This window comes from Gadus chalcogrammus, chromosome 4 (genome assembly GCF_026213295.1).
Source record: "Gadus chalcogrammus isolate NIFS_2021 chromosome 4, NIFS_Gcha_1.0, whole genome shotgun sequence".
NCBI lineage: Eukaryota > Metazoa > Chordata > Actinopteri > Gadiformes > Gadidae > Gadus > Gadus chalcogrammus.
Window position 1 is genome coordinate 23,718,741 of NC_079415.1, and position 27,963 is coordinate 23,746,703.

Sequence of the window (27,963 nt, forward strand, 5' to 3'; positions counted from 1 at the left end):
GGGTGCTGTAATGTTGCTGTGGTTAGGAATAAACCTTCCAAGATAGTTCATCATTCCAAGGAAACGTTGTAGTGCAGCTTTATCCTCAGGTGGCGGGATGTCAGCAATCGCCTGAACCTTTGGTGGGTCAGGCTTGAGCCCCTGTTCGGTGAAGACGTGTCCAACGTAGCTGACCTCCTTCAGTAGAAATTTGCATTTTTCTGAATTCAGCCTCAGCCGGACCTTATGTGCCCTGTCTAGCACTTTCCGCACATTCTCGTCGTGCTCTTTGAGGTCTCTTCCGCCAACGATGATGTCATCGACAATTATGGCACACAGGAGTATATCTGCTCCATAGATCTCTGAAAAACCTCTGAGGCGGCACTGATGCCATATGGCATTCGTAGAAAGCGAAAGCGCCCAAATACAGTGGCAAAAGTGGTGAGAAACTAGGAATTTCTATCTAGTTTGATTTGCCAGAATGAACTCTTGGCATCGAGCACTGAAAACACTGTTGTACCCGACATTTGGGCAGCCACTTCCTCGACCGTGCACATTGGATGATGTGGGCGCAATATTGCTTCATTTAAGTCCCTTGGGTCAGGCACAACCGTATCTTGTCAGTGTCTTTTTTGTGTGTGGCTACCATTGAGGATACCCATTCTGTGGGCTCGGAGATGGGTGTGATGACTCCCGATTTCCCAATGTTCTGCAATTCTGTCTTCACCTTATCAATCATTGCTACTGGAACGCGATGAGGTGGGCGGACGACAGAAGGGACATTTGGATCCAACTTCATGTGGTATGTGACTGGAAGGGAGCCCACTTCGTCACTGAACCGGTTGGCTTAGTCATGAAACCAATTGTGCGGTGAATTTTGTCTTTCTTTCAGGTCTACATGAAAAACTTAATTTCTAGACAAGCCGGCAGCCCTAGTAGTGTCTGGACATTTCTGTTTACCACATGGAATTTTGGGCTGTAGAATCTATGGTTGCTCATCCGACATTTTAGCAGCACAGTCCCTTCAGTTTTTATCACTGTACCTCCATATGCCACCAGCTTCACCCTCCTATTATTGTCAACTTTTTCTCCATTTCTAACCTGCTTGAGTGTATCCAATGAGATGACGTTGCACTTTGCGCCAGTGTAGACTTTCAGTTTGAGTTTTTTCCCATTGACGGTTGCACAGCAGTTCAATTCTTCTTTGATATTCCTGTTATTTTCATTTAAAGCATTTATTTCACTGCTATCTACAAGGGACAGTCCATCAATGTCAAATGACTCGAAGTCCTCACTGCAGCTACCTGAATTGGTTTGAGCAACCTGGTGCACAGACTTGTGTTGTTTGCTTTTAAATGCAGCTCTGCAGTGGCTTCGGAAATGGTTCAATTTGTTGCAGTGATGGCATTGCTTACCATATGCGAGGCAAAGTCCTTTTTTCCCTGGGTGTAAATGGCCACAGTTCCTGCAGCTTATGATGTTTTCTGATGCACCTTGATCTTTCTGTTGCTTATGGCCAGGCCTGTATCCTCTCTTGCCTCGGTGCACCGCATCCACACTTATTGTTGAGGTGCGCGGAGTAGCTGATAGTGTTCTGGTATGCTGTTCAGTTAGCTCGTTAATCAGGCATATTTTGATAGCTTTTGCCAACGTTAGGTCACACTCTTGTAGCAGTATCTTCCTCACGCTATCAGAGTTGATGCCGCATACTAGCCTGTCTCTAATTAGTTCATCCTGCAGTGCTCCAAAATCACACGTTTTGGCTTTATTTCTAAGTGCACTAAGATATAACTCTACGGTCTCACCAGGTTTTTGGTTCCTTGTGTTGAAGTAATGTCTCTCCATCGTGATGTTCGTTTGTGGATTGCAAATGTCCCTGAACTTTTGTGTCAAACACTCTGGATTCTCCCGCGATACATCTGGGCGGACCACGTCACCATCATCGCCCAGCTGAGCAACAGCATAGGTAAAAGTGCGTTCTCTCTCGATAGCCTTGCTTCTCGCTAGATTGAGGAGTATGTAGGCTTTCGTCCGATCTGGCTTATCACCATGAGCTCTAACTATGAAGATGTCATATTCCTGTTCGAATACTCGCCAGTTATCTGCGATTTTGTCATCGAACACCAGCGGATCTGGACGCCGAAATCCATCAGCCATGTCTTCTTCATCGCGCTCACCGAAAAGTCTGATTTACCATCAAATATTTATGGTCTAATTCCAGAAAACATTCCACTAACCACGTGTAGTACGACGTAGACGTTATACTTCTGACACCATGTAGAATAGCTCAGACGGAGGCTTTCTTATTGAGTTTTATTTAACATTTTCCAGCTAGTACATGTTATCAGTTCCAACATCGCTAGCCATCAACCGGTGTCTCATGCTCACGTGACTACGCTCATTGGGCCAATCAAAGCTCATCAATGCAATGCAGATACAACATTCTACCTACAGTTACACATGTATTAAAAAAAAATGTCGGGTTGAAATCGGGCTCGGGCTCATAATTACAGTTAATGTGTCGGGCCGGGCCGGGCTCGGACAGAACGTGCACAGGCTCGGGCAGGGTCGGGCTTGATATTCTGGGCCCGATCTAAGCTCTACATCTAGGTTTGGCTGCTTGGGATGGGCGAGGCTAGGTCTGTGCTTTGCAATGTTAGCCTAGGTCTGTGTTAAGCTAGGCTAGGTCCGTGCCAAGAGAAGTCCCTGTCTGACATTTCATGTTTTCCTTGTCCTCAAGGTATCATTCCTTGGAACGCCACACCGGGAAAAGCCTGCGGAGCGGCTCTGGGAGAGATCTGTGACACCAGCGAAGTAACGGAACACCGCTCGCCTCCTAGAATCTCTCTTTTACTCCCATCTCTTCTCCGCTCCACTCCTCTCTTCTCCTCTCCACTCCTCTCCAGTCCTTTCCTCTCATCACTTCTCCACTCCACTAATAGGCTATGCCATTTCATGACGTACATGCAGGCAGCAGCCTACATGCAAACTTAGGGAAAACCTAAGGGACCTGGGTAGACGGAAAAAATAAACGCGCAATTAACGCTCTTTTGGCTTAGTAAACGTTGTAGTTTTATCACCTGCTGTCTAGCAACAACTAGTCACGTTAGAAAAACTACAACACCATACCAGATCTACACCGGAAACAAAACAACAAGCACGCCACACAAACTTGTTGGGGCAAGCAAGGATACGGAGCAGGTGAAAAACTCCTTAAAAGTGTGTGTGTGTTTGTGTGTCACTCTGTTCGAGCCTGCACAAGAGTTCAATGTTGTCATAAGCTGTTACGTCGTTCTGACCAATCGCAGTTCAAGGCCCACCTGGGTTGTACCACTTCGGGAGGGGCCGCTCAGTTACTCCCCTCTAGACAAAATCGACTTGGTTGCGATGTTGACAGTTTGTGAGTGTTGCTTCTGTCGAGTGAGTGAGAGGTTGCGGGCGCACAGCTCAGGCTGCCGGACGGAGCTGCAAGGAACTTTTATAAACACAATATTGTTATCCTGCAGTAACCAGCCCGACAGCCCCGAAACATTAACGGCCCACTGGGAATTCTCCCGACTCTCCCGATTACCACTCCGCCACCCTGTGTGTGTTTGTGTGTGGGTGTAGGCGTTATTCGATAGCCTGGTAATGTGTATATAGGCCTAGGTACGGTAGGAATATTCATACTGGTTTAAATAATAAATGTTATAGTATTTCCCATCTTTGCTGAGCAAGAGTTTTCAGTGATTGAAACAAATAAAAGCCTGGGCTATTGAAGTTTTACGGTAGGCCTACCACTGTAATGCACCTACCCAATGTCAAGTGAACCAGGTTGAATTCACTGCGGGTCTCTCTTCTTGCTGTCCTTCTCAACACTCTCTGATCTCACTCAAAGGCTAGCAGCAAGACATAAAGGGATATTTAGAATATCTTAGACATCATCACTGCGTCCAAGACAACCACTTGCTGTCTAGACCCCCTCCCAACGACTCTACTAAAGGATTGCCTCCCTGTCCTCATCCCCCACCTCACCACCCTCTTCAATCAGTCTCTATCCCTTGGTCATGTTCCCTCTGTCTACAAACTTGCCTCCATCAACCCCATTCTCAAAAAGCCCACCCTTGATCCTGCCGACCTCTCCAACTACCGCCCCATCTCCAACCTGCTCTCTATGAACCCCTCCAGTCTGGCTTCCGCCCACTTCACAGTATCGAAACCGCCCTGTTCAAAGTCACCAATGATCTCCTCACCTCTGCAGACTCCGGTGCCCTCAACATCCTGCTATTACTTGACCTCAACGCAGCCTTTGATACCATCCTCCTTAAAAGGCTGCGCCAAAAGGGTGTTGAGGGCACTGCACTCGACTGGCTCCCCTCCTACCTCACCGATAGGCAACAGTTCGTCTCACTCTCTGGCCACACATCCACTCTCTCTCCTGTCAAGCAGGGGGTCCCTCAGGGCTCAATCCTCGGCCCCCTTCTTTTCATCTGCTACCTCTTCCCCCTCGGTCACATCATCCGCAAACTCAACCTGGACTTCCATTGTTACGCTGACGACACCCAGATCTACATCACCACCAAACCCACCCAAAATCCTCCCCTCACCCAACTAGAAACCTGCATCTCTACAATAAAAGCATGGCTAACCCTCAATTCCCTCAAACTCAACAGCGACAAAACAGAGCTCCTCCTCATAGGCACCAAATCCACTCTCAATGAAACTGGACCCATCTTACTCACCATCGACACCTCGACCGTCACTCCCTCCCCCCTGGCCCGCAATCTTGGTGTTATCATGGACCCCACCCTCTCCTTTGTTCCCCATGTCAGTTCCATAGTTAAGACCTCCTACTTCCACCTCCGCCGCATCGCCAAAATCAGACACTGCCTGTCCCTCCCTGCTGCTGAATCCCTTATCCACGCCTTCATCTTGTCCCATCTTGATTACTGCAACTCCCTCCTCAATGGCATCACCCCTCATTCCCTCAATAGAGTCCAAAACTCTGCTGCGCGCCTTCTCACACACACCCGGTCTCGTGAACACATCACTCCTGTTCTCTTCACTCTCCACTGGCTCCCCATCAAACAACGCATCAACTTCAAAAACCTCCTCCTGACCTTCAAAGCTCTCCACCACCTTGCCCCGCCCTACCTCTCTGACCTCCTCATCCCCCATTGCCCCTCCCGAACCAGTGTTGTTTTCGTCAGGCAAGACGAAAACGAAAATGACGTCGTCAGACCCCTTTTTTCCATGACGAAAATGAGACTAAGACGAACGTCACAAAAGCCATATAAAGACTAAAATGGGACGAAAAATGTAGACATTTTCATCAGACGAGAACTAGACGAGACTAAATTGTTAGTGAGAGCATGTGAGCGGAGCGGAGCGTGGAGCGGGTGGTGGAGCGGAGCGGAAGAAATACGTTGGAGCGGGTTGGAGCGCAGAGCGGTTTTAAATTCAAAGGCCGGAGCGGGGATTTCACTCCGCTCCAGTCCGCTCTAGTCCGCTCCGATTTTAACTGCTTCTTGCGGCTTACATGTAGGTGGTTCACGTAGAATGGAATGGGTTTCAATGGCAGCATCCAAGCAACCTGATATAAAACGCGTCACGTGAGACCCTTCCACCCCCCCCCCCCCGCAACACTGGCTTGTGTGCTCGCGCGCAGCTGCGCCTGCACGCACACGGCACACACACACTCATACACTACAGAGAGAGGCTGGTGGACGAGTTTTCGTCGGACTAAAACTAGACTAAAACCTTTTGAGTTTTCGTCAGACTAAAACTAGACTAAAACTTTCAAAGATAGAAATGACTAAAATGGGACTAAAACTAAGAAGCATTTCGTCAAAAAGACTAAGACTAAAACTAAATCTAAAATGCCTGCCAAAAACAACACTGTCCCGAACCCTCAGATCCTCCTCTCTCACTCTGACTGTCCGACGATCCAAACTCAAAACCTTTGGTGACAGAGCCTTCTCACGAACAGCACCCCGACTCTGGAACTCTCTCCCCAACCTTTCCGCGACTCTCCCTCCCTTCCCATATTCAAATCCCGTTTAAAAACATACCTCTATTCCCAAGCCTATGACCTCCCCTACCCATAACCACCCTTATCCCTATCCCTATCTATTATCACACTTTTCTGCTTGTCCCCCCTGATTGTCATCTTCCTCTTCGTGTTTTATTTTGTAAGCGTCTTTGGGTCATTGAAAAGCGCTATAGAAAATGAATGAATTATTATTATTATTATTAGAATATTAAAAAAAAAGTGATTAATCGCGAGTTAACTATGGCATTAATGCGATAAATCGTGATTAAATATTGTAATCGTTTGACAGCACTAATATAAAATAATTGGCTGAAAAAAAATATCTTGAGTGAAAAACACTATATCAAATCAACTCACTTGGATTAATCCCATAAAGCAGAACTGTAGTCGGCTTTTGTCCAAAGAAACCATTGTCTTTGAGATCAGAAAACTGCCTTGCATTCCTTTAGCAAGAAACACCACAAAAATAAAATTTGCTGAATGGCAGTGCTGGAACATTCCAAATAGCTGAAAATCTTGTATTTGACAATTTTCAGTGCCAACATCTCCCCTGACAACTCTGGGGCAGCCTCCCAAATGTTGCACTTCTTCAATCCTTTCCACTCATCTCTTCTCCTCTCCATTCAACTTCTTTCCTCTCATCTCTTCTCCTCTCCACTCGTTTCCTCTCATCTCTTCTCTTTCTCCACTCATTTCCTCTCATCTCGTCTCTCTCTACCAATGCAAATCCCGACTCTTACTCTTGTACTTGGTGTTTCACAGTTCTACCTGTCTTACCATCTCTACATCGTGGCGTTCGCTGGTGCCGGAGCTACGCTCATCGCCTTGGTGAGAATTTTTGATGCATCAGATAAGAACACGTTAAAAAAATAAAATAATTGCCACAGTACGCTTATAGTGTCCATAGCAACACCAACTCCCTCCATGTGACTATGTTCTCCGGAGGGTTGAAACGCTGCCCCAGACACACGCACACACACGCAGAAACTCAACACACACGTCGTATTGACACACCCAGCACGACAACCTAGCACAGACCTACTCTCACCCGCATACACATATGATCCCTGGCTGCATCCCTTTCTCTCTCTGAGACTCGACACAGGTTCTCTCTCTCTCTCTCTCTCTCTCTCTCTCTCTCTCTCTCTCTCTCTCTCTCTCTCTCTCTCTTTCTTTCTCTCTCTCTCTCTTTCTGAATCCAACTCTCTCACACACACACACGCACACACACACAATGTTATTATATTAATCAAATTTATATTTTGGATTTTAAACGTGATGTCGTACACGATCTTGTTGAAGATAACATCTTGTCATAGCACTTTTACTAACAAAAAGTATTTATATCTCAGTGTTCAAATTCTACACACCCTTTCAGATAATTGTTGTCATTTAGTAACAAAAATTAAGAACTCAAAATAAACCCTCATTGAATCAAAGCAGCCCAAAGGCTCCTTTATGACCAGGCAGGTCCTCATGCTGCTGTTTGCGGTGTGTGCAGATCCACTACCTTATGATCCTGGGGGCCAACTGGGCCTACCTGAAGTCGGCCGTCACCACGCACGACTACCAGGACATCAAGACCAAGGACGACCAAGACGTGGAGGCGGAGGCCCGTGCGAAGGACGGCCAAAACTCCTCCTCCTACTCATAAGAGGCTCACCCGCCCACCCCCTACACAGCCCCGACCCCCCCTCCTCCTCTCCCTCCACAAACACACTTCCTTATCCCCCTCCCCGACCCCAACCCCGCTGTAAAGAAAGTGTAACGCAAAGGAAGTGATGCCCCACCTCTCCGCACACACACACACACACACACACACACACACACACACACACACACACACACACACACACACACACACACACACACACACACAAACACACATACACATACACACATCAGTGTTTGCTGATGTGACCCCCGACCCTAATTTGACATCGCCCTACCCCCTCCTCCTCCTTATGGAGGCTGTAGCCCCCCCCCCCGTCACACACACACAAAAACAAACACACTCTCTACACTAAGCCCCCTTTCTGAGGTCGAACTCAGGTGCAATGAGTGAGTGGCGGTGTTGGCGGCTTGGTCGCCCTGGTAAATGCGGTAACCATGGCGCTGGGCCCTGAGTGAGCAGCAGCAGCAGCCGGTTTCTCTCTGATCCTCCTCCCGACACCCTGAAGACCCACTGGTTCACTGTCTAGTGTTGGGGGCCGCAGATGCAACCCACACAACCGTTACCCTATCCCCTCCTCCCCCTCTCCCCCCTCCTGCTTTCTTTTTGGTGTTTTATATGCATATATAAATATATATGAATATAAATATATTGTGAGAATGTGTATGAATGTTGTCAGGTTTGGTTGCTTTTCTCTTTTAAACACTGGAGTATGCGAGGTACTGCAATGGATTTGATATTATTTTAACTTCTTATTATTTTCCTTTTATATCGTATTTCACTCTTTTCTCTCATGGAGTTTTTTCATTGGTGATGCTTGATACGTTGTTGCACTATTTTAGAAGTATTAATATGAAGGAGAAATGTAAAAAAAAGCCCACATAAAACAAGAAACACTTAAAGATAAAAACCTGTGAAGGAAATTTTTTTAGAAAAATTAGCACGGTTAGCCGTTATTGAATGACTTGTTGAGAACTGAGGTGTAAGCGCATCATTTCGCCTTTCTAGACTTTTGTCTCTTAACTGCAAGTTTGCTTCATTACCGAGAAAAGAAAAGGGTGTGCTTAGTTAATGACACACACTCAAACCAAAACCAAATCTCCAATGTTACGGTGTTGTTAAGATAAGGTCCCAAAAGATAAGGACAAATTTAACTTTGAATTGCTAACCAACCTTAGTAAGCCTAGTGGCCATCTTGGTTATCAGGGCGAACTGGGCGGTTGTAACTAAACCTCTCAGCTCACTGTCAGAGCCATGACGACCCCAGGTGGGCGAGGTCCATAGTAAAAAAAAAAAAAAAGGTTCTTATCTGTTCATAGATTTAACTGGATTTGAGTGGGGAACTCTCCCAGATCACCATGCCCCCCCACACACTCCCACAAATAACTTAAACATAATATTTCATTACATTTTTTGACCTACGTATTTAGCATTGAAAAAGTAGTTCTGCATTTGATATAATTGTAACGTAACGACTTTAACATTTCTTGAAAGGGGTAGGGTGCATCTTCGATGACTTGATGACGGCTTCGGGCGCCGACCATACAGATTTAAAAATACATACGACAAAAAAATTACCTACAATCGAATTGATTTCTCTATGTTTTCTTCGTTTTTTAAAAGGCAGCTGGGTTCTTCTTGGTGTGATTCAGTACTACCTGTGACGGAACATGTTTGTGCTTATTTTACAATTGCCAGCCCAATGAGGACCAGACGGAAGCCACTCCCTCACGGCTCTCACGAGCCACAGTGACTGTTTTGGATGTTTACACTGTTGTATAAATACAAGTCAGGAATTTTCATAACTATTCATTTTATAATCGGACATTGTTTAATATCCATGAACCGTATTCCAGAAAAATCCTCACAGGTTAACCTGGGAGCTACTCTTTGTGTGTGTGTGTGTGGGGGGGGGGTTCAGGAGGATATGATAATTACAACAACAAAAAAAGATTCAAGATAAAAAAAAAATAATACAAAGCATGTTAGTATCGTCCACGTGTGCAGCTGTCTGTTCCGTTATTAAAAAGGACTATATTGCCATGTGTGTTTTGTTTGGTATCCGTGCTTCGGCCGGCGGGGTTGGACGAGCGCGCGCCTCGCACTTTGATGCGCGGCCCCGCGCGAGGCGCAGAGTCGGCACGAGGGACGCTCGGCCCCGCGCGAGGCGCCGCGTTGACGAGGGTGGCCGTCGTCTCCTTGTTACTTGCATGAAGGAGACTCAAACTGTGTCTTTGCAGTCTTGTACAGGTGATGTGTAATCAAGTGTACTGACCAGTATGATAGGCAGTGTTTTGACCCCCGAGCCCCCCACTCTTTTCTAAAGGATCTCCATTGTACTTGATGGCATTGTTAGACCCCCTCCCCCCCCCCCCCTCACTCCCCAGTAGTTGTTACATGATTATTTGTTCATTTTTTAAGTTGGGAAATAGTTCAATGACTCATATATAGTGATGATTTTTGTAACCTTCTCTAGTAAAAAACGATATTTTTATTATCGTGACGTCGTTGTCTGTGCGTCATTCTTGAGTCTGGCTTTTCTGAACGTTTGGAAACTGGGCCTGATGGTTTACTCACCATGAGCCTGGCCTGTTTCACTACTTCTTTTACCTTTTAGACACACAGTTAACACGAAGATCGGTTATCCACCGCTTTCCTCAATGTGGATCAGTGTCAGGCCTGAATATCATCAAGAATCAGTCTAAATAATTTCGTTATTCTTAAAAAACGCCAGTTCCCCATAAAATGGACAGATGTCATCCATGCAAGGTTGATTCTAACTATATGTCAAGTGTGCGTTATGTCGTAAATCTTCTGCGAAACAAGTCATACACTCCAGCATGATTGTGTCCATACAGTGTGTAAAATAAAACGCTAAACACAGTTAATTGTTAAAACATTATGGCTGGCGTGCAACGTGACAGCAGGCATTACGGTAATATGATGTCGTAATGTCGGCTGGGCGTTGGTCAGGCAGGCCTTCCGCACAATGCTGCCCTCTGGTGGCTAAAGTTATGACACTTCTTTATCGACATATCGTTATTATGCGAGCAAATTAAAATACAAATTAACATCAAAACGTCTTGAGTCATGCTTGTTCAGGGATATGCTTGTAAAAATCAATGGTTAATCGTGTTTATCAGTTCATAAACACGATTAACCATCTTTCAGGTCCAAACTTGATTAATTCTGAACCATAATGCATAATCATCATACTCCTTAATATGAATCGGTTTTTGTGACCATTTATTTCAATAACATTTTTTACAATATATATTTATGACATCATTTCACAGTGTTTTTGCATTACAAATCATGTTCTATTTTCAGTTCAATCTCATCTGTTGGCAGATGTATTCATTATAAAACCTTTGCACTATAATCTAGATTATTATCATCATCATTATGGAATTTAGATTAAAAACAAAAGAGAAACCTCTTAAAATAACGTAAGTCTGTTTAAGGCTTAGTGAACAAGGTCAGTGATATGGTCATGAATTAAAACAGGAAACTTATACTATAAGCACCTGCAATTTGATAGTGTTTTTTAGTAGTCTCTGATGAGATGCCATTTTGTTTAGATTTTTATCAACATTGTTTCCTACATATTGGATTCAGTGCGGCAGTTAAGTTCAGTTGGGGTTTAACATACGAGTCAGTATCCTACCTAGTGGAGGTTTACCACGCACACAAAAGCAGGGAAGGCCTATCATCGAGTCTCATGATCGGCTGCCTCTCATCCCGTACGCCTTGGCTCGCTGTGATCAATGTGGCCCCTGCTCGACCAATCAGCGATCAGTGGATGTAAACCTCCGCTTAGACGGGCGACACACGCTGCTAACCTCAAGCAGGACCGGACGCCTCCGCATTCACCTTGGTCTGCTCCCCATCCCGTGAGCAACCGAGGAGGTGGACGGGGGGTTGTCAGTTCAGCAGCACGCCTCACCGCTATCGGCAATTCTGCTGCCGCCGCCGCCGCCACCACGTGGTTCCTTTCGCCGCAGGTCCACTGCGTCGCTCGGCAAAAGGTGGTGGGCAGGCTCGTCACTAGTGGCCAGCATGCAGCGCACCGCCTCCTCGAACGCCGACGTCACGTTGGTGGCGTCCTTTGCGCTGGTCTCAAAGTAGGCGTGGCCGCCGTTGTCACGGCACCAGTGCTGCACGTCCTCGCCGGCCACCTGCCGCTCGGGTGCGTCCACCTTGTTGCCGAGCACCACGAAGGGGAAGCGGTCGGGGTCGCGCACATCGGCGTAGTAAGCAAACTCCTTCTTCCAGTTGGCCAGGTTGACGAAGCTCTGGCCGTCGTCCAGGCTGAAGGTCAGCAGGCAGCAGTCCGAGCCGCGGTAGAAGGGCGTCCGCAGGCTGCGGAAGCGCTCCTGGCCTGCCGTGTCCCAAATCTGCAGCGTGACGGCGCGGCCGTCCACCACCAGTTCCTTGTTTAGGAACTCCACGCCGATGGTGTGGAAGAGGTGCGTGTCGAACTTGTTGGACACGTAGCGGTTCATCAGCGACGACTTGCCCACGCCGCCGTCGCCCAGCAGGATCACCTTCAGCAGGGACGACTTGGTTGCCTCGGCCATGGCAAAGGCACGCTGTTAAGACCCCACACCCCGCCCCACCAACCGGAGCTGAAGGAACCGAGGCGGAGGCTGGCCGGAACCAAATAGGGCTGGGTGTAAACGGATAAGACTGGATGGAACCGGATTGGGCTGGAGCGGAACCGGATTGGGCTGGAGGGGAACCGGTTTGGGCTGGCTGGAACTGGATTCGGGTGTGATTTGGGTTGTCCCAAATCACGCCTGAGGGACAATGCTTCCACCTTAGAAAGAAAACAGAAATGTAAGCCTTTAGAAATGAATTAGTAATAAAAAATAAAAAAAAAGCTAAAAACTGTACAAGCTTAAGTGATTCATCCCTCTACTGAAGGAATTACCTTGCTGCTGGTGTAAAACAAGCATATGAAAAGTGAGAATAGACCCCGGAAAAAAGTTATATGCAGAATTCACAGCACTGGGAATACTGTCTGCCTTTCCGACTACAATTAACTTGGGTGTGGATACACAGACAGACAGAGACATATTGACAGTGTTGTGCCTGAACGCGTTCATTGAACGATAGTTCATGACCTCATTCATATTTTGGGCAAACGTGAACTGAACGTACTGTATTACTGCCTGATGAACGTTACTGTGAACTCGTTCATTCTGGTGTCTGTAAACGGCACGCTCACTCAGTTAAACTTTGTTTAATAGGGGGATTATTTGTTTATCAACACGGCGGATGCACGCGCAGAATATTCGCAAAAAGAAAATTTGTTTGACCGGTTGCCATGGTTAACTCTGTTTGGTTAATTTGCAGTTGTGGTGTTGTCAGCTTACTGTTACATTAGACTGTAATCAGAAAACACGGTTATATGCTATAGACCGTACAGTATCTGTGGTAGGCTGGGACAAATTCCAAATTATAAATATTTACACCTTATGTTGAAAGCATAGACCGTCGCGATTCCCATTGAAATGAATGGCGCGGTGATTATTCTTCAAAACGAGAGCTGGTAAATTGTGAAAAATTAATTAAACTGTAATCAGAAAACACGGTTATATGCTAGACCAGGGGTTTTCAAAGTGTGAGAGAGTGAGCCCCCCCTCAGAGAAAAAAATTCAGCTGAGCCCCCCCCCCCCCCCAGTTTTTTTTTCTAAATACCTGTGTTTTGAAAGCTATCTTAATTATTTTACACATTTTAAACATCTCTGATCATAATTTTAAAACATTTGAAACATATTTTTTAAACATTATTTCTGAAACATTAACATCTTTGTGCGTTTTTAAACACATTTCTTAACACAATTTAACAACTTTATCTAAGCATGTTTTAGCTTAACCTTTTTTAAATACATTTGAACATCTTAATCTGTGTAAACTGCCAGTTTACACAGATTCATTCAGGGTCCCCGACTCTGAATTTTCTGAGTCGAATCAGATCTGCCTTTTCAGTCCAGAGATTCGACTATTCGGCGGGGTTTGTTCACAGGTGTGGGTACCATATGTGTTCGGCTGCCAGATCGGTTCGGGGGTCCTAGATGCGCAATAATGACGCACTTCCTGTAAACGATGTCATTAAATGCGTATGCGCATACTAAAACGCTGACGCACTTCCTGTAAACGATGTCATTAAATGCGCATGCGCATACTAACGCTAACGCTCACGTATTTTTCCGCTCTTTAGGTAAGTATTAACGATCTCCTTTTCTTTTCTAATCTATGAATAATAATCAGATTGATGGCATTTCGGAGCTAATTATTTCAACCTTTTCAAATAAGCCTATAAAAGAGGCGTTTTTATGTGACTAAACACGCCACAAACTATTCTAAGCAGCATACTTGAGAAATAAAACAAAATAACTACAGCCAACTTATAATAAAGCAAAAACAATATAAAATAAATAGACATTAAATAGACTTTTGTAGGTGATAATTACCCTAATTTCCCTAATACCATTGAATTAATTGTTTTCTGGCCTTAATTCTGAAAACTTTCAGTCTGTCTGTCTTTGTCTTTCTTTATTTCATTTATTTTCACAGAAATGGAAGGGTTTTATACGGAAGTCAAGCATTACCTCATAATCTAAACACATATCACAGCCTAACAACAACCGCCCCAAACCCAGAGAGCAGGAAGGCCAACATTAGGAGGGTCTCAAAGACCTACCTTCTGAAAGGTAAGTCACAGTGTAACAAACGCAAAGGCACATTTGAGCCAGTTTATCGGAAGTATTCTGTATTGGCACTATTCCTTTGCTTTTTTCTTCCAAGTACTGCCCAAAACATTTGCTTGTATTTAACCTTTATTTGTAACTTGGCAATTTCACTGGATTCCTGAAGCTACTAAGTTAACCCTAACCCTGTTGTCATAATGTTATCTAACCACAGATTGTACATACACATTCATAAATGAAGTAGGGCTGCCCCCTAAACTTGTTGGTTTTACTAGTAATGTTACTAGTAAAACCATGTTCTCTATAAAAAATAAATGTGCTCTTTCATCTTACACTTTGTTTGTCACAGGCGTCACTACATGGTGTAGAGTATCCGCCAACTACAGAGCAGAGTTCTACACCATGTACAGTATTGGGACCTGCATGCAGTGGTGTAGTCTACGTGATACGCAGGTATACACCGTATACCCACTAGGAACGCACCAGGATTTGCGTATACCCACTTAAAAATGTGCACGGATACGTATCAATCGTCTTGTGACAGATCTTTCACTTCTGTGTTTATTTTGCGCAAATACCGGTTGGGTATAACTGCAATAAAATACTTTAAGCAGGGGAAGTTATCTCCTACATTCACCATTCATAAAATTCCCCCTGCCCTGCCTCTGTTACGAAGCGTGAAGCTGCCCCTGCATCTCTGCACGTTAGTTGGCGGGCCGAGCCCCTCCTTCTCGCGTGTGAGTGCGTGTGTGTGTGTGCGTCTGTGCGTGCGCGTGTGTGTGCGTGTGTGTCCAGTCCTCCCATATTAATGTGTAAACCACATAACAAGTAGTCAACAGAAGACAATGTTTTAATTCCAGTTTATATCTCCTTGTTACTTTTAGATGAGAACCCCTGGCCAGCCTTTTAGACTGGGTGTCAGGCTAGGGAATTTAAAAACAGGCATCCTTGGTTAGAGTGGAGGGTAGAAAAGTTAGGTAAATGTCAGCCAACATACAGTTGGTAAACACAATTGAAATTCTTAATGTTAATCACTATGCAAATGATGGTATGTTAGATAACAACAGTAAGAGCTCAAATTAGAGCAATTGAAAGAGTGAAACATTAGTCTCCTGTCATCTCCTTCTCATGCACTGGTTAGCCATGGTTGTAAACAGTTCATTAAATTATTTTGAGTAGATTTTGTCCTTGTTTAGCATGTGCTATTGCTACTATAGATATACAAAGGACAACTTGTCATTTTTGTGTTCTATTTGTTCATACTGTTATTAAAACTGATAAACCTACTCAGCTTTCCATGATTGTTGATAATCGTTATACTCTTAAAGGCCCACTATGCAACTTCGGGAATTTCTTCGCTGTTTTCTTGGTTTTGGCATGCACATTTCTCTACACAGCGCCCCCTACAGCTTCGTAGTAGATATTTTACAACACTGTCGTAACAACTCGTTGACGACCCTTCCCCATGCACTTCTACGCGAGCCATGTGCATTTGTTTTCAAAGAAGCCGGCGAATGCGTGGAGCCATGTCCGAAGTAAATGTTCATAAAGTGTAGGCAAGGTTATACATTTTTAAAATGGTGTATTTGTATTGCAATAAACATAAAGCCATCCTTTTTATAGTTGACGGGGAGAATTTATATCCTAGATTATAATTGTTTTATCTTAGGTTGAACAGAACAATCAGTGTGAGAGTGTTGGCCAACATAATAATCTAAATAAACAAGAACCTGGATTCGGGGATTCAGTCTGTATCTGGGGGACGAGACAGACGAACAGCAAACACCAATGGAAACAAAGGTGTTTATATGGTTGCAACCAAGCAAGCTAGAAACATCCAGGGCTCACAACAAAACGGTCGAGAAAACAATTTTTACAGGGCTCACAACAAAATTGTTGAGCAAATACATTTGTACAGAGACTATCAACATCAAGAATACCACGAGGACAAAGTTCACCCAAGGGTACTTTCAATTTCAAAAGCAAGTCGAAGTCTGATTTGAAGTCTTCTTTTTCTTTCAGTTCACGCTATTCCTGAAAAGCTTGCCCAACGTTTACTCGTGTCTGGCCTCTCTGTCGGTCAGTCTCCCTTTTCTCTTCTTCTGTTCCTCCGACATTGGGTTTCTCTGTCTCTTTTTAGTCGGCTGATCTATGATGAATGTAACAATCCCTTAGTTACTTGTGTTTATATCGAGCCGGTTCCGTGTTTGGGGGTCTGTGCTGCAAAGCAATTCGTTACTTCGCGTAACCCGAGACTCCCGCGAGAGTGGGCGGCGGGTCGCCGGCAGAAACATATACATTTTGTCCGCCAAGATGCGCAAGGGGGAGTTGAAACAACGAACAATCGAACAAAAATGTTTAATGGAACCATCGCAATGGCTTGATGAGGTAAATCAAGCCAAAAAAGTTGCATAGTTCCCCTTTCACTCGTGTCTGATCTCTTTTCTGGTCCATGCTTCTTTTGTTCCACCGACAGTCCCTCATCAGTCGATTGATCCATGATGAATGCAACAATTGCCTCGCAACTGGCTGTTTATATCTAGCCGGTGCCATGTTTGGGTGCGTGTCTGTGCCGTAAAGCATTTTCGAAACTACAATCTGACTACATTTTCGAGGATACTTACCGCTGCGTCACATCCGGATTGGCTCGGTCCGAACAGATCAAGTTGCATATGCGCTTTTTCACTGGAGAGGCGACATGGGTAAATGACACACCCACCAATCGACCCAGAAATGGATGCAGAACCATCAGCATAACTCTCAACCTGCATACTTAATGTAATTTTGGCTAAAAAAGTTGCATAGTGGGCCTTTAAATTAGCGGGTTGTAGACCCCTGCGTTGGTGAGTGTGGTGCGACACCCCATAAGCGCCACACACGTACACGTACCGGTGGGACGGGTTTGTACAAGGCTGGGAGGGAATCATCACAGTATACCCACTACAATAAAATAGACTACACCCCTGCCTGCATGGCATGTGGTCGGCTCTACAAAGTCTGCACAGGTTCTTAACTTCGATAATAGGGACTTTAAGCAGCAACGTTTTATGGGAGGCAACGGCATCGGGTTGCCGTAATATAACTCAAGTATCACTTAGCCACTCTCTACTTGCTTGACAAAACACCCATTCCTCCTTATAAACAGATGGACTACTGGAACAGGAGGTGATAACATAAATTCCAGAATGCCATAAGTTGTTCTCGAGGTAGCCCTCCACTCAACTGTTGCTGCTCCAATCCAATCTTATCTTATGCGTCAGTACCAGTGTTTCCGCTAGAAGAAATTGGTGCCGGTCATGTGACCGGGAAGGTTTCATTTTACCGGTCAAATTGGAAAAAAATCGGTCGGATATTGTCTGTGTTTATTGCACTTAAAAAAATTGATAGGCAGGCTATATAAAGAAGAAGAAGTGTGTGATCATATTTTAATTCGCCATGGTTGTTAAATACCGGTACTCCGCAAAGCTTGCCGCCGGCTTTCGCTAGCTTGCCGCCGTTTAGTTCATAAACCTACGGTAGTCTATAGCGATCAATTTGAGCGAGTGCACAAAATGTAACAACTTATTTATTTTATCACACAGGCTACGCTACAATCAAAACCCTCATTGTTTTACATGAATTGGCTAAACAAATGACTACTGTAGCATATTTAAACACATTTCAAATGAACACATTCAAAAGTATTCCTGCTCAATTTAAAAGGTTGAATCTCCTCGTGACTGAATGTTTGTATACAGCGCGCATGCTGTATGCACGCAGCGGCGCAGGGTTGATGCGCTCCACTTTTTTCTGTGGAGAACCAGCGCCTTCAATATTCCGCATAAAACGAATCCGGATCGTTTTCGCCCGTTTCGGCTCCGTGTGGACGGGGCCTTATTTCCAATCGGTCATTCTGACCGGAGACATTTAGAATTTTCGGTCCTCCTCATTTTTTTCCGGTCAAAGACCGGTAATTACCGGACAACGGGAACTCTGGTCAGTACATGAAGTGTTGAGGTCATACCTGTATAGACCGCTTGCAAAGTGTGTGGTTAGACTATGATTTCATTTTTTATTTCTGTTTTAGGATATATTGGTACAGGGAAAAGAGGCAAACTGGAAGGAATATATTCCGACAGCTACGACGGGGGGTACTGTGATGACATCTGCCGTCCAAGATCATAGGTACATTTAAGTTGTAAATATGGATACAAATCCCTGACGAGACTAATTGTATGAAGTTGAAGGTCTCAAGATAAATACATCTGCACACCTCTGCTTCTTTCAGATGGCATTCTCCCCCCCCCCTCCCCCCCTAAAAAATCTATTTTCAAGGAATAGGATGAAAAACTAATCTGAACACATTCATGAATTCATCCTCAATTCACCATGGGATCTAAACATGCAGTTTTTTATGGATTCACATTTAGCTGTTCCTCAGTTGTATCAATGTATTGTCTTATTTATTCTGTTTTGTATGAGCAAATAAAATCTCATCAATCATATGACTGTCCCAAGTTCTTCATTTTCAGTTAATAGAAACTAGAAAATACTGTCTTAATATCTAACTTTAACAATGCCAATCCTTACTTTAACATATGTGAAAATAAAAATATGCATTCATCAGTGCTTTAAGACGTGTTTCCAATGGCTTTGTGAGAGAACGGGCTCCGTTCAATGAAATCAAAGCCAAAACTGATTGAGCACCGTTTATAAACACTTCTGGGTTTTGCCGTTGGCTTGCGTCGATACATCACGTGTCGATACGTCATCAGTAAGGGCAGGACCCCGAACCGATCTGGCAGCCGATCACATTTGGTACTCACACCGGCGTTGCTATGGTGACCTAAATTATTATAAGCAACTGAAAACGATGCCGGTATGAAACTAAAACTGTGATTCTGAAAAAAGTATAAACAAACTTCCGTTTAGATAGTATTGAAGATACAAGTGTGTAGATTTGTTTAATGGTTTGAACGATGGTAAACGGTTGAAAAATGAATGAGTTACGATGTCTAGAAGTAGCTGTATCAGAATGGGCTGACGTCTTAGATGAAAACAGCTGAAAACCAAGCGGTATGAAACTAAAACTGTGATTCTGAAGAAATTTTAAATGATATCGAAATTCTGTTTAGATATTATTGAAGATACAAGTGTGCAGATTTGTTAAATGGTTTGTACGAAGATAAACGGTTGAAAATTGATTTAGTTATGTTCAGGGACGGCTGGTATAAATGGGCTAACAGGGCTAAGCCCTCCCTACCTTTTACAGTAAAAATGAAAAAATATTAATATAAACCGTAGAACATATTGTTTTAAATGTTGGTAGAACCTAAAGCAGCACCTGCACCAAAAAGTGACAGAAAAACCCAGGATATATGATATATCTTGGTTTTTTTCCTGTGAATGGGCTAAATGTATTCAGCCCAAGCGGAGTAGCTTCCATTCAATTTTGATTGACAGGTATCGTGACACGCCCCCTTCATATGCTTTCCCATTTGGGCTAAAGTCATTCAGCCCAAGCACAGTAGCGTAAGCGGCCATTTTATTGTGATTGACCGGTGTTGTGACACGCCCCCATTTGGGCTAATTTCATTTAGCCCAAACACAGTAGCATAAGCTTCCATTGACGTTTGATTGACAGGTGCCCTGACACGCTTCCTTCATATGCTTCCCATTTGGGCTAAATTAGTTTAGCCCAAAGGCCGACCTTGGACCAGCTAGCACAGTTGCTACAGCACAGTGACCTTCGACCAATCACAGCACAGTAGCAGTATGGTGGGCGTTAGCATGAACATGAACGAAGTGGATTATTTAATTTCTAATCGGTTTTCTTTAATGTCTTTGGAGGAAAAATTGGAAGTGACGAGATTGGGGACACATCATCCAAACGATGTACATCACACTAATTATTTAAATGCTGACTCATTTACATAAAATTTTTATTATTACGCAGTGCATTACGGAACGCACTGCTTTTAGAGTGCAGTCAGAATATGGCCGGTAATAGTGCATTTGTAAGCGGGCCAAGAACGTTTCGTATCGAAACATTAAAAAAGCATATGTCTAAATAACCCAACATGACGTGACAAGTGTGTAGGGAAAGTGGCCCCTCTCCCAGCTGCATTTCAGCGACAGGCAGCAACAATAAGGTTCTCTAAGGAATCGGAAATGATAAATTTAATGTTGCATACAACATTGCCAAAGAGGAGTTGCCATTCACCAAATTTAAATCCGAAATTATTCTCATGAAGGAAAATGGATTAAACATCAACCCGACGTATAGCAATGAGATGGCATGTGCACAATTCATTGCGATAATAGGCGACACCTTAAAGCAAAAGACAGCTGCTGACATCGGAAACGCCACATAGATGTCCTTCATGATTGACGCGACACAGACGTCTCTACCAAAGAGTGTGTGATCGTACACAGCCGCATTTTGCGCAAAGGGAGACCGGTCAACATTTTAATTGTTTAATACTTTAAGGCCAGACATGGCAGGTGAGTAGGGTAACATTTTTCAATACAAGGGATCACCATGAAACTTTACCAGTTGATTACATACATCATTATAAGAAAAAAATGTATTACAAGTCTTTGAATTTTGCATATTTAATTATGCTAATTAGGCGGAATCTCATTAAATATGCACGTTTTTGCATATATTTCCGGTGCATGAATTTTAAACTGGGATAAAGCCAGGACCAAAATTCTTTTTTTATTTTGTTTATACATCAAATGACAAAAAATCCTCACATGGATTTTAGGATATCTGCTTTTATGACCAGGGAAATCAAAATATACTATCCATGGCCTTAAAAACCCTATTTTCGCCATGATTTCCAGGTAAAATGACCCATAAATCTGGCCAGGAACAATTTATAAATAAATCCATGTGTAGATGTCTTCATAACAATGCTATGTGTGAAACTGGGAAGTGGGGTGTACCTAGGTTCTACATAGGCTGAGAAATGTGCACCTAAAAATGGAAAAACACTCATTTTGAGAAAACGGCATTTAAAGATTTATATAGGGGATTTTCATACATTTATACAGCAAAAATCTACTAGAACGCAAAATAAAGGCTCAAGCTCTTCGTTATAACAGTTTTGAATATATAAAGAACATTTAAATAAATAATTTAATAACATGGCAGCCATAGAAAGCCAACAACTGCTGTAACAGGCTGGTTAATTATACGGTATTGTGCAGGTGAATAAGGTAAGATTTGAACTTATACATACTGTATCATCATGAACCAGTTCATAACTTAAATCAAAATGATTACACAAAACATGCAATTCATTTTTTTTATCTAGTTTAAGTGGGCTATGGTAATTAATTGATTTGCATATACAGAACATTGGGCCTACATTTCCATCCCTGCACCATATTTCGCCCCCTCTTCCTGTTCTTGCTGGTGCCTTTTCACTTTTCTTTCATTGCTCTCATGTTTTCTCTTTCCCTTTGTTTGAGGAGACAGGATGGCATTTGCCTTGGTGACCCTCAGCATGTCAGCTTCCCTGATGGTGTTTAGGGTGATTGTTGTGCTCTCCAGCCACAGGTTGGCCATCAAATTAAGGATGGCTGACGCACCCTCATTAAAAGATGATATGGCCATGCTTACAGCCGCCTCCACTCTGTTTCTCCCCACAAACACTGTTTTTGGGCAGCGAGCCCATATAACTGAATTGAGGCACTCATTGTTATTTTGTGTGCCCCCATGCTGCATTTTTTGCAGGAGACTGTCACTTGACGTTCGATGATAAATGGGCACAAGTGTCTGACCCACTTCCCGAGACAAATGGTTTTTTGAGTGAAGCGAGTGGCTGTCAGGGGTCTCTCCGTTGTCTTCCGCCCTCCTAAAGAAGCACCACTGGGGGTTGCATCTGTTGTGCAATGGCACTTCGTCAGTAGACATGCAATGGAGCAGGCCCGCCCATATCTCCGACTTCATGCCCTCAATGTTTCCCTGATTATTTAGAATGGCCCCCCTGTAAAAATTTTGTAGAGATTTGCACTTCTTTGCCGTGAGTTTCCCTGATCCCTTGCCACCCAATTTATTGTCTACACTTATCTTTCTGAGTGCAGTGCCCATTCTTTTGTGAGCGTGGTTAATGCACTCGAGTTTGGTGACCTCCTGACCCGGGTAGGGCTTCAGCTCTACTACCTGCCGGAATGCTGAGCTATCTCCATCCGACAGCATCTCCGTGTACCTGAGCTGATGACGGCTCACTGACCTACCCCACATCCTTTTGGCAGCCTCCTGCTCCATGGCCTTGCTGGAGCCAGCAAAGTTTTTAGCGCAGTCAGCCTTGTGGCCTTCTTTCCAGCTGTCAAACTCCTCCTCACTGATTTCTCCTGCTTTCAACACACTGTTCTTACAGGCGCATGCATGGCAGTAAGATGACAGGATCTCGTAATCTATAACGAGACCTGTCAGGATGTCAATGCAGACACCCACACCGTAGTGTGAGGTGAAGCCTCGCTTCTGCCAGGTCCCATCGAAGGAGACCCCAATGTCTATCACAGCATCCGTATCCTGACTCAGTGACTCAGCCACCTCCGGATCCATATCTGCATACGCCTGCCTGATGCTCTCCCTGGCCTTGTGCAAGGACCCTAGTCCCCTCTCAATTTCTGCCACTAAAATTAAAATACACACTGGGCCCTATCTTGCATCCGGCGCAAGTGACTTAGTCACTGGCGCATGTGTCGTTGCTAGTTTACAACTGGCGCAAAGCGTTCTTTTCCCACCAGCGCCACTCGCCGGTAAATTAGGGATTGATCATGCGCCGCAAGGGGCGGTTCGGCGGAAGGAGGAGGTGTGTTCTGGCGCAAACGGTATTTTGCCGTCTCTGAATACCATTGCGCTACTGACCAGGAAATACCTGGTTTAAAGTCAGTGGCGCGTTGTTCAGACGCTATTTTAAGGGCGCATGGATACATGCGCATGCGATGCATACGGATTGCTTGTGCACCTCGCGCATACACTTTGCTTCTCTCATCTACCTAGCCGCACATTCTTGGTAAATTATTTGGGAAAGAACAGCTGATGCAGCGGTAATAAGTTGTACTTTTAAATCAATGCATCTGCAAACACCGTACAGCAAACACATATTTTCTTGACACAGACATCGTGTAGGCCTACATGCCCATAACTTTTAGGATTGATGAGTAGGCCTATTTGATCGGGAAAAACATTGTTTTACCGCGAGTGAGTGTTAAAAAGAATGAATGAATGCGGGCGCGCGTGTGTGCTCTGTAAGGCGCCCAGTTTCCAACCTCGAAATTTCACTTCATTTAAATTTAATTTGCATGGTATTTCTTATCCTTACCAGATGCCCGAACCACCTCAGCGGACTCCTTTCTAAGTAAAGGAGCAGCGGCTCTAATCCGAGTTCCTCACGGATGGCTGAGCTTCTCACCCTATCCCTATCTCGTCCTTTCGGTCATCACCCAACCCTCATGACCATAGGTGAGGATAGGAACGAAGATCGACCGGTAGATCGAGAGCTTTGCCTTGCGGCTCAGCTCTCTTTTCGTAACAACGGTAAAGCGAACGCAATACCGCCCCCGCTGCTCCGATTCTCCGGCCAATCTCACGCTCCATAGTTCCCTCACTCGCGAACAAGACCCCGAGGTAGGCTACTTGAACTCCTTCACTTGGGCAAACTAAACACGTAACGCATAATACAATCAATGGCAATGTATATTACCGCGGGGACACATGCATATTAGGATAGCATACAATACTGATAAGAAACAATGTTTATAATGTATTGCGTACATCATTAAATAGAACCACAGTTACCGCATATCATATGTTATTGCCTATCATACGTTTTCTTTGCCGAAATTTATTTGAGGACTCAGTATATTCCATGTGTGAATTAGGCCATATTATTTGGCAATAAACTAAGCCATTTGCAGTATGAAATTCTCGGAGACTGCAGACGCGCTGTCAAAATATCAACTCGTCCGATTCAAATGCGCTCATGGCTCTTAAAGGGGATGGGAGCTGGCACTCTCATTGGTTTGTTGCACGTTACGCCCAAACCACACCTACGGGTAATTAGGCTGCTTCAGACCAACCCTTTTGACACTTGCGCCGCGGCGCAAGCGTCATTTATCCGCCTGTAAAATAGCGATAGCGCCGTAGAACCGCCCACAAAGCTACTTGCGCTTTGCGCTTCCCACTTGCGTTTCAGACCGTTAAAATAGGGCCCACTGTGTCAACATCTGCTCATTTTATTATGTCCTTTTTTTTTATAACATAATCAAAAGAATAACATAATGTATTATTAGCCTAATATAATATTATCTGTTGTATGGTGTATTATGTTTACTACTAGTGGTGTAACATAATTATGTTGGATGTGTATAGAGTTAATACCTATCTACCATAATAATGTGTACATTTACCTAATACAGTAGCCTACATATATTTATTATTACTAGACCTACATTATTATCATCCAAGTCTGTAATCATTCCTCATCTTTCCATAGCCTACCTGTAACTCTTTTGTCATGTCGCTGGTACGTTTTCAAATGAAGGGAAGGGATCCCCAAAACCTTGCTGATCTTTTTCAGCGCAGCATAACCCAAGCCCAACTCGTGTGCCAACAGCACCATTCGCACATTTACGTCAAAGGCGACGTCTCCGCGGGTCTCACTTTGCAGTCGTGTGGATGTATACACGCTTCGCCGATACCCACCCTCAGCTTTACAACGGTTGCACTCCAGAATCAGGCTACTGCAAAAGCCCTGTTTTTTTTTATCAATGTTTATTGACAGATCCGATTCGGCACAGTTAGGACCCAGAAGATCATTTATCATCTCATTTAGACGAGAGACATGGACAATCAACCACTGCTGTGTCGCGCAGTCAGTGGCGCTCACCTCACGGTTAGTAAACAACTTACGACCGGACGCGCTGTTCACTGGAGGGTTATGAGGCAATTCGGCCGGCTGATAAATTCTCGTGGATCTTGCTAGACCCATTTGTGTCTTTCTTTTAGAGGACAATTTAGTAAGACGAGGCATTTCTAAAGTTCCCGCGGCAAGCTAACACGGAAATGTCAAAAAGACAACACGTGAGGCACTGAGCGAATCACGTTAGCAGAAAAGCGCCGTCAGCCAATGAATCGACTTTAGTTCTTTAGGACGAAATGGATGCCGCGGCTGAACTAAATGCAGTGAAACAGACACATAAATGTGTAATTTTGACGTTTTCTTTACGGTAGTATGAAAGATAACAAGTTAAAGAGGCAAACTAGCTCAAAATCTCAAATTTGACCAGGGCATGAAAAAATCGATATTTCACCTGCCGTGTCTCGCCTTAAGCACAAAAAAAAGTTTTATTTTGCTTAATGGTTGAGTTTGAAATGTTCAATTTCAGTTCAGTGAAGCACTTTAAACACCTTATTTTTCTTTTTATTTATAATTGTGCTTCAAATAAAGACACGCATTTCTCTACACCTTATTCTTGTTTAAAAATCATTCACATTATATGAAAGTTATGAACAAAGATATAAAGGTGACCTCATGGCATCTGGAGCCCTGTGAAGTAGGCCTATTGATAAATGTAATGCATTCGTTAGCCCGCCCACCAAAAATCACCACCAGCCGTCACTGGTTATGTTACTTCTACAGTTGAAGTACGATTTATGATTTGAATCATCGACTTTCAGTTTTTTTTTCGGGTTTATTTTTTTCTCACTTCGCGCCCCCCCTGAAGAACTCTGGCGCCCCACAGTTTGAAAACCACTGTGCTAGACCCTAGAACCTAGAGCATCTGTGGTATAAAGGCTGGGACGAATTTCAAATTATAAATATGTAAACTTTATGTTGAAAGTACGGGCCGTCGCGATTCCCATTGAAACAGGGCGCGGTAATTTATTTATTTATTTTTCTACGGTTTTCGTGTACTGATTTTTCCTAAACGGTTATGATTTACTAACTCGTTACACATATCCATGCGCACCCCTACCTCGGGTCCATATCTCCGACGCTCCATTGTTCCGTCCTCTCGGCCATATGCAGACTCCTCCGGCTGGACTCCTCCCGTTGCTCCGCCGCTGGAGGAGTCTGCATACGACCGAGAGGTCGGAACAATGAAGCGTCGGAGAAATGACATGGCACCGAAGTGAACTGACAGCTGTCTACTGAAAACATCATTCTCGAATGCTGCGGCGGCCTGAGTTTGTTGTTGCTAGTGAAGTGACGTGAAGAGGTCAACCGTTGGCTCTATTACCACTAATTGAAATGGGCACAGCGCCACCTATCGTACCGGGGAAAGAAATACTTGAATCGATTTTCTCACTGCCATGTATACTCAGACAATTGCAGTTGGAGGAGCATAATCGAACTATGGCCTTAATCAGATTAAGCTGTGCATGTAAACGTATGACTGGGGGTCAGAGAAAGGGCAATTTACCCGCTTCGGCAATGTAAATGTTTGATTCTCATGCCATGAGGCAAAACCATATCTAAATGTCTAGTAACTAATACATACTCAACAGGTTAAAACACAATTGACCCTTAGGGCTTGGTATGACTGAGAACATAATTATAAAGGGTTTAATGTATATGGTGCATCAATGTATTTTAATTGCTCAAAGCCATTCTGGGACATTAACCTTTTCGTCCGCAGACCCTTATAGAGATTGCCTTCATAAAGAACAATGTCGTAGCAGCAGTCATGTTTTCTGTCATCCCCTCTCTCCTCCTCACCCAACACACAGCCGGTCATGTGCCTCGTCCCGCAAGAGCAAAACCATGGCTTTTCTTCCCCTGTAGTAACCTAGCCTGGCACCGCCCACCTACCTACTTCTGCTCAATTTCAATTTCACTTCAGTACTATGGCTGTTTCCCGCGTCCTTGCTAGTCGCGTCCTATGAAGATGAGACTAGAGTGCTAGCTCGAGTGCTTCCTAGCGTTCGGACTTTGGAATGACTTGCTAGTGTGGAAGCGCTTCCGCTTCCGATTTTTAATACTGCGTTTGCGCTTGTAAACACATGTGCGCTTATGAATAAAACATGGCAGCAATCAAGCGATATTTATTTGACTTTTACCTGTTATGAATGCGGTCATGTCTCCTTCGCATGGAATTCCCTCTTTGAGGAAGTCACAAAAGCTTTGTTGCGGTTGATCGAATCGTCTTTATTAGAAATTCCATTCAATTTTTATAAAACCAAGTGAAATTGTCTGAGAACTTAATTCATGCATCACATTTACAGTATGGTTGATTACTATTATGCAGGGGAAAAAGACAAAGAAAGTGATGATAAACATGTATTTATTTGGATATATTATTTAACTGATCTGATTCATTCATTCATATATACCTACAATCTACCAGTGCTTTGAACACATAAGTATATTATATATAATACAATTATATACGTTCAATACAAATTACAAACATTGCAAATGATCGGTGGTGCATTTATTTGACAACATGTTTGTGCGCCACCCTAAGGTGCACAAAAGCCTCCGTTTGCTGGGCTGACCCTAAGAAAAAAGATAGAAAAAAGAAAAAAGAAGGTATACATAAATAATGTAATCTTGTGAGCGAGT

General features: G+C 44.0%; 2 protein-coding genes across 4 annotated transcripts in view; one reads left to right on the forward strand and one right to left on the reverse strand.

The window, feature by feature from the left end:
• The window catches only part of gpm6ba (glycoprotein M6Ba), a 35,540-nt gene extending 27,876 nt beyond the window's left edge, over window positions 1-7,664 (forward strand). The window contains exons 5-7 of the mRNA XM_056588738.1: window positions 2,720-2,793; window positions 6,773-6,838; window positions 7,512-7,664. Coding sequence (XP_056444713.1) covers window positions 2,720-2,793; window positions 6,773-6,838; window positions 7,512-7,664 — 293 coding nt within the window. The remainder of the gene's footprint in view (window positions 1-2,719; window positions 2,794-6,772; window positions 6,839-7,511) is intronic.
• A 2,432-nt stretch (window positions 7,665-10,096) lies between these two features.
• Window positions 10,097-27,963, reverse strand: part of LOC130380854 (ras-related protein Rab-9A-like) — a 32,624-nt gene continuing 14,757 nt past the window's right edge. For 2 of the 3 annotated variants that reach the window (XM_056588227.1, XM_056588228.1), the window contains exon 2: window positions 18,710-27,897. In XM_056588227.1, coding sequence (XP_056444202.1) covers window positions 21,750-22,955 — 1,206 coding nt within the window. In that variant the 5' untranslated portion in view covers window positions 22,956-27,897 and the 3' untranslated portion in view covers window positions 18,710-21,749. Of the gene's footprint in view, window positions 12,502-18,709; window positions 27,898-27,963 lie in introns of those variants that run through there. The other variant, XM_056588229.1, reaches the window with a different exon arrangement.